This window comes from Mustela nivalis (assembly GCF_964662115.1).
Source record: "Mustela nivalis genome assembly, chromosome: 5".
NCBI lineage: Eukaryota > Metazoa > Chordata > Mammalia > Carnivora > Mustelidae > Mustela > Mustela nivalis.
The window spans coordinates 118,479,463-118,486,633 of record NC_139024.1 but is presented as its reverse complement, the minus strand read 5'-3'; the positions used below and the strand labels follow the sequence as shown (position 1 = coordinate 118,486,633).

At 40.8% G+C, this 7,171-nt stretch overlaps 1 protein-coding gene across 1 annotated transcript; it reads left to right on the top strand.

Annotated features, from left to right (window-relative positions):
• The first annotated feature begins 208 nt into the window (after positions 1 to 208).
• On the top strand, positions 209 to 7,085 carry LOC309865804 (SLA class II histocompatibility antigen, DQ haplotype D alpha chain-like). Its single transcript, XM_082732654.1, has 5 exons — positions 209 to 393; positions 4,687 to 4,932; positions 5,380 to 5,661; positions 5,905 to 6,079; positions 6,253 to 7,085. Exons 1-4 carry the CDS (start codon positions 306 to 308, stop codon positions 6,057 to 6,059), a joined length of 771 nt encoding a protein of 256 aa, XP_082588780.1. The 5' UTR covers positions 209 to 305; the 3' UTR covers positions 6,060 to 6,079; positions 6,253 to 7,085.
• The last annotated feature ends 86 nt before the right edge of the window (positions 7,086 to 7,171 follow it).

Below are 7,171 nucleotides of genomic sequence, written 5' to 3'. Positions count from 1 at the left end.
CCCTCTTGCCACCAGCAAGCATACACTCCCATAAGAAGATTCTAATTTAATATCCTCCCTCCTTTTCTAAATAATTTCCCCAGGTCTATTCTGAATGAAGGCAACATCACAAGGGGATTTCCCAATCCCTTCAACTTTCTTTGTACAAACTCTTCAAGTGGCAACAGAGGTGTCATCATATAGGGGATTTTTCTGATTGGCCAGAACCTAACCTAGCAGAGCTTGGTTTGTGTGTCTTTAGATTCCCTTCTCATTTGGGTCCTCACCATTGCTCTGTCACTCAGAACAGCAACTTCAGAAACCACATGGAGAAAAGGATGAACAGAGTTCTGATTCTGGGGACCCTCACTCTGACCACCATGATGGGTCCCTCTGGTGGTGAAGACATTGTGGGTGAGTGCACAGCTGAGGGATGTAATTACTAAATTTGGGAAATGAAACTGGAAGAGATAAAAATAGAGATTGGCATAGAAATAGTAGAGAATTTCACAGGTGTTCTCAATATTAAACAGGTCTAAAAATTATGGTCATTCCTTCCTCCAGGAAACTGGAGATCCAACCCATTCTCTTTGCTACCTGTGCTGTTGCAGAGTTCATCAAGGACATTATTCCTTTCTGCTATCAGATCCAGTGAATATAGCCTGCAGGGCTCAATGGCATTCATTTATGGTTGCCCCAAAGATTAGAAATCTTTCCATGAGTAGATGTTTTGTTACTAAAAATTCACGAACTATTGTTCCCAAATGTCTCTGAACAACATTGAAGCTTTTTATGTGTTTCTTCTGAGTCTCACTTGGAGTAGAGTTCCATGAATTATGTATACTACATAGATATAGACAAGGGTGTCCTCTTCTTTGTCTCAGATTTGCACACATTTTCATACTGGAAACTGGCATGGGGGGATTAGGCAAACAAGCCCATCTGAATACCTGTAGTACTTGTAGACAAGTCATTCTACCACATGACCTCATATATGTCACTTCACAAATAATCAAGTAAAAAATGTATTTAGAAATGCTTTTCCAATAATGAAGAAATAGAAATGTCAATGATCATTCCTGTCTCTTAATTGTTACTATTACAGGTGTGGTTTGGTATTTTTTATTTTAATTCCAGGATATATTATAGTTTCAGATGTACAATATAGTGACTCAATGGTTCCATATATATTCAGTGCTCATCAAAATAAGCGTACTCTTAATCCCCTTCACTTGTTTCACCCATCCCCCCACCCACCTGACCCCTGGCAACCATCAGTTTGTTCTTTCTTTGTAGTTAAGATTCTCGTTTGTTTTGTTTTTTGGTCTTTTTTTCTTTGTTCATTAGTTTTATTTCTTAAATTCTACGTACAAATGAAACCAGATAGTAGTTGTCTTTTTCTGGCTGACTTATTTCACTTAACATTATGGCCTCTAAATCTATCCATGTTGTTACAAAGGCAAGATTTTATTATTTTATGATAGAATATTACACCATTATAGATAGATAGATGTTAGATAGGTAGATAATAGATGAGATAGATAACTGATTGATAGATAGACACTGTATCTTCTTTATCCATTCATCTATTGATGGACACTTGGGCTATCCATAATTTTTATCTTTAACAAAGTAGAGAATATCTTTATTTTTATTTAAAAATTGAGAAACTTATTATTAAAAACTCCATTAATTAAATTATGTTATCCTTAAATTGTCAACTCAAATTACCTATACTTCATTCTAGCTAATGGATACCCCTTCAGAGGAAAACTGGACAAGCACACACTAATTATTTAATCACTCCAGCTCTTCTACCTTCACTGTCCACCTTTTCACACCTTCTTTCATGAATTACTTTATCATCCTTTCCTTCCAGGATCTATTCCAGCCCTATACTTGTTGTTTAATTTTTTAGGATTTATTTATTTATTTAAGAGAGAGAGAGAGAGAGAGAGAGAGTGTGATCCTGTGAGTAGGAACAGGTAGAGAAAGAGAATCTCAAGCAAATTCCCTAGTGAGCATAGAACCCAAGGTGGGGCTTGGTCCCACAACCCTGAGATGATGACCTGAGCTGAAGCCAGAGGTAGCTCTTAACAGACTGAGCTACACAGCTTCCTTCTGTCTTATTGACCCAGAAAGTTCATTTATAATAACCAAAGTAGAAAAAACAAATTAAGTAAAATGACACATGTTCTAATTTTTACCAACATTGTTAACCATGACTACTCCCATTCTAATTTCATTCGGTGGTTTCACTTGCTTCTCCAGAGAACTTCCAATTTCCTTTCTTCAGTGTTACACCAGAGTGCCCCGGCCAGGCTCAACTTATCCATTAGATACAGGTAGGGCAGTCCCAAGGGTATGTCTTGCTTGTAGGGCACCTGTAAAAATGTTCTAATTTCTTTTAAATTTGAAAGAAAAAATAATGAACATTTAGAGTAGAGGAAGACATTTTAATTTTTAATTAAGTTTGCATTATATTTGTCTTTGGACCAATGCAATCACAAAATATGATTTTTAATATTTTAATGGAGAAAGGGGCCTGTGAAAGCAATAGTGTTTAAGCTCGCAAGTCATAATACACCCTTGGCTACTACTGATTACTTCCATATTGTTCTGCTACTTCCGTGTCTATCAGTCTCCACTCCCCCCAACTTTCTCTGATCCTCAAGAATAGCAATTGACATTCAATACACACTTTTGAGCAACACATGAGGTAACTTTTGGGGATTCAAAGATGAAAGAACATACTACCTGCCCCCTGGTGCAGGAAAGCAGAAGGACCATTGCTGTGCAGGACCGTGGACTCAGCTGGGACTGAAACTACAAAAGTAGACTGGTTCCAGTTGGCCTAGCAGTGTAATGCTCATCAACGGTTGACAATTCAGGACAAGTACCCGATGAAAACAATAATTGCATATATTCACGTTTGAAAAAGGAGTCAAGGATAAAGTATAGAGGATAAAGAGGCTTTGGTGGAGGGTCTTTTAAGTAATCAACCAAGGGGGTCAAAGAGAGTGAGCTGGATGAGGTATAGATAAATTTGGAGAGCAAGACACTGGGATGAAGGTGCTGGAGGGTATAATGTGATCAAAAACATGTTCAATGAGAGAACTTAGCTAAAATTTTGGTAACTAAGCAGGAACTTGGAGAAGGAATTGGAGGTGTCCAGGAAATCTGTAAAGAGAACTTTGTTTCAAGGAGAAAGACCCCTGCAAAGACCAAGGAACATGAATGAATAACAAACTTTGGTTTGGCTGCTGAGGTATTGCAGAGGAAGTGGGACCATAAGACTGCTGCTGTTCCCTTCCAGGTCTCACCACAGCTTCCCGTCTTTGTTCCCGCATTCATTTGGCTCTACTGTCAGCAATAAGCTCCTTGAAAACCATGCTGACCACCCGTTTTGGGGCGCCTGGGTGGCTCAGTGGGTTAAGCCGCTGCCTTCGGCTCAGGTCATGATCTCATGGTCCTGGGATCGAGTCCCGCATCGGGCTCTCTGCTCCGCAGGGAGCCTGCTTCCCTCTCTCTCTCTGCCTGCCTCTCCATCTACTTGTGATTTCTCTCTGTCAAATAAATAAATAAAATCTTTAAAAAAAAAAAAAACATGCTGACTGGTGTTTTACTCCCTGCTCCTCATGATGTCTGACATCTTGCTGATGTTCTGTAAATGAGGAGGAACATAAAGAGGAAGTGTTTAAGACAACAACAACAACAACAATGCATATTTCTTCACAAAATTGTCCAGTTAGCCTCACTGAGTGGAGTCCTACTGCTGCCATTCTACTTTGGCTTCCTCACACAAGGACATTGTCCATTTGAGGAAAAGGGCCTTAGTTTGCCTGGAATCCTAAACAGATAGAAATGTTGAGTCAGAATAATGAGAGAAGTTTAGTAACCTCCTCAAAGGAAAAAAAGGGGGGGGTGGGAGGAGTTGGGAGTGAAAACATAAAATCTAATAAAGCTTACACTTTGTATTTCTGATGAAATCAAGTGCTCTTCTCTGAGGATTACTATTGTTAAAACAGTGACCTTAGAAGCATTGTTTATTTTGTATATACTTTGTAATATTGTCATACAATTTCTTTTACCCTATAATAGTTAAGAAACTCTTTTAAAATAATATGGTTCTGTGTGCTTTTCTTTGGAAAAATAAGAAGTAGAAGGAGGAACAGAAAGACGGGGGAGGAGTAGGAGGAAGGAAGGAAAGAAGGAAGGAATGATGGAGAAAATGTTCTGCTCTGAACCAGTCCTGCAGGGAGGGGAATCAAAATGTATGTGTTATTAACTCATGAAAGAATTAAGAAACAGATAAAACTTATGAAGCTGAGGGAAAGAAAGTTAATTTCTGAGAAAGGAAGATAGGCTATGATAATTTATTCATTCCTTCATTCATTTTATTATAATATTTATTACAAACCTGCTGAGTGTACCAGGTGCTAAACTAGGTACACAGGGAATAGCAGTAACAAGGCTGCTGTAATTCTGCTCTTGTGGAGCCTACATGACACTGGAAAAGCAGACTTTATTCTAACTGGAAAACTGAGAGAGAGGGAGCAGAGGTGGTGCTGGGAAATATGCCTAAGGACTATGCCAAAGATGAAGCCCACTATATTTGAAAGCCAGTTTCTTCTGTCATTTGGTTTAATAAGGCTCTTTTCTCCCTCTGTTTTCTACTTCCTGCTCCTCGCCCTTACTGACCAACAGATCACGTTGCTTCCTATGGCATAAATGTCTACCAGTCTTATGGTCCCTCTGGCCAGTTCACCCATGAATTTGATGGAGATGAGGAATTCTATGTGGACTTGGAGAAGAAGGAAACTGTCTGGCGGCTACCTGTGTTTAGTACATTTGGAAGTTTTGACCCACAAGGTGCACTGAGAAACTTGGCAATAGCAAAACAAAACTTGAACATCCTGATTAAACTCTACAACTATACTGCTGCTACCAATGGTAAGTGTCCACCACTCTGCCTCTCGTTACTGAATCTATCCCTACATATCAGGTCTCTTTCCCTTTCTCCCTATGATAGATACACTTGACTGCTTTCCAAGGATCTTTCCTCAGATCTTCTCATAGTAATTACTGAACACTCATTATCTGCTATCACAAAACTGAAATATTGTCATGTAATACAAGGACCCTAACTTCTTGTACTCCTTAAACCCCTCAAAGAGAAGTCCTATAGATCTGCCACTTTAGTAAGCATGCCCACAGGGGGAAGGGCACAGGGATAAAATACAGGCAGTGTGTAGATAGCATTTCCCAAGCAGAAGGTAAGTAAGAACTTTTCTGCCATCAGATGGGGAACTGTTGATGGACGGGCTCTTGCAGGACACAGTGCAGAACCTGAGGGCAGAGCTCTTTGCAATTCATATCAGTGCTGCTTCCTCACCACAGAGGTTCCTGAGATGTCTCTGTTTCCCAAGTCTCCTGTGAGTCTGGGTCAGCCCAACACCCTCATCTGTCTTGTGGACAACATCTTTCCTCCTGTGATCAATGTCACATGGTTGAAGAACAGGCATTCAGTCACAGAAGGTGTATCTGAAACCAGCTTCCTTGCCAAGAAGGATCATTCCTTCCTAAAGTTCAGTTACCTCACCTTCCTCCCTTCTGCTGATGATATTTATGACTGCAAGGTGGAGCACTGGGGCCTGGACGAACCACTTCTGAAACACTGGGGTACGTATGAATTCCACCCCTTGGCACCTTCTTCCTCTATCAAGTTCAGAATATCCTGCCTCTCAGCCTGTAAATCTCATGTTTTCTATACCTTAAAGGTTTCAAATAATAGACTTTACCCTCTTCCTTAACCATGGTGCCCTAAGTCCTCATAGAACAAAAACCATCCCTCCTGCTCCATCCCACACACATATACATGAACCAACATTCTGTCGTCTGACGTCCACAACCTCATTTTCACAGAACCTGAAATTCCAGCCCCTATGTCAGAGCTGACAGAGACCGTGGTCTGTGCCCTGGGGTTGGCTGTGGGCCTTGTGGGCATCGTGGTGGGCACCGTCTTCATTATCCAAGGGCTGCGCTCAAGCGGTGCTTCCAGACATCAAGGACCCTTGTGAGCCACACCCTAGAAAGGAAGGTAAGCGTTCAGATTTGTCAAAGCTGAGAGCTGGAGTCACAGCACAGGAGGAAGGAAACTGGGAAGAATTTGTGGACACAGATATGGTTGAAGGTTATAGGAGTCTGGGGGAGGGCATGATGACAGCACAGGAGCCCCCTAGGATCAACTATCTCATGTCTGTCCTATTGCAGGAGCACCGCATGTCTGCCGACCAGAGCAGAAGATTGGACTTGATAGGTGACCTGGCACTATTGCCTGGTCTAGCTCACTGTATTCCTTCTCTCTCCAGTGCTCCTCCTCTCACCTCTTTTCTGGAACTTAAGGTCCTCCTATATCCTCTGAGAGCTCACATACCCTTTAGAATTCTGTCCCTTGAATGCCTGATTTTTTTTTTCCTTTTGTCAGTTGTTACCTACAGTGAGCTATCTGGGATATTCCATCCAGTTCCCTGGTTCTTTGTAACCCTGGTCCATTATTACCGTGGAAATAATAAATTTTCCTTTATGAGATCTTTTAGTAAAACTTTCCTGTCTGTCATCTCATGGCTGACTAGAGCTGTGGCCCCTTATGCCTCAGGTCCACTTAATCTCACTTTCCAGATTATTTTCATGGCCAGTTACACAGGATCAAGCAAGTATAGACTGATAATATTTTGATATTATAGCTAATGTTAATATTCTCTCTTCCTGATTATGTTGAGTGAAAGAAGTCAAGCAGAGAGAGTCAATTATCATATGGTTTCACTTATTTGTGGACCATAACAAATAGCATGGAGGACAAGGGGCGATGGAGAGGAGAAGGGAGTTGAGGGAAATTGGAAGGGGAGGTGAACCATGAGAGACTATGGACTCTGGAAAACAATCTGAGGGTTTTGAAGGGGCGGGGGTGGCAGGTTGGGGGAAACAAAACAGGTGGTGGGTATTAGAGAGGGCACAGATTGCATGGAGCACTGGGTGTGGTGCAAAAACAATGAATACTGTTACACTGAAAAAAATAAATAAATTTTTTAAAAATGTAAAAAAAATTTTCTCTTCCTATTAATCCCACACTGGGGCACTACCACTACTACCACTCTCTTCCCAATTCAGACATTAATGAAAGTAATATTAG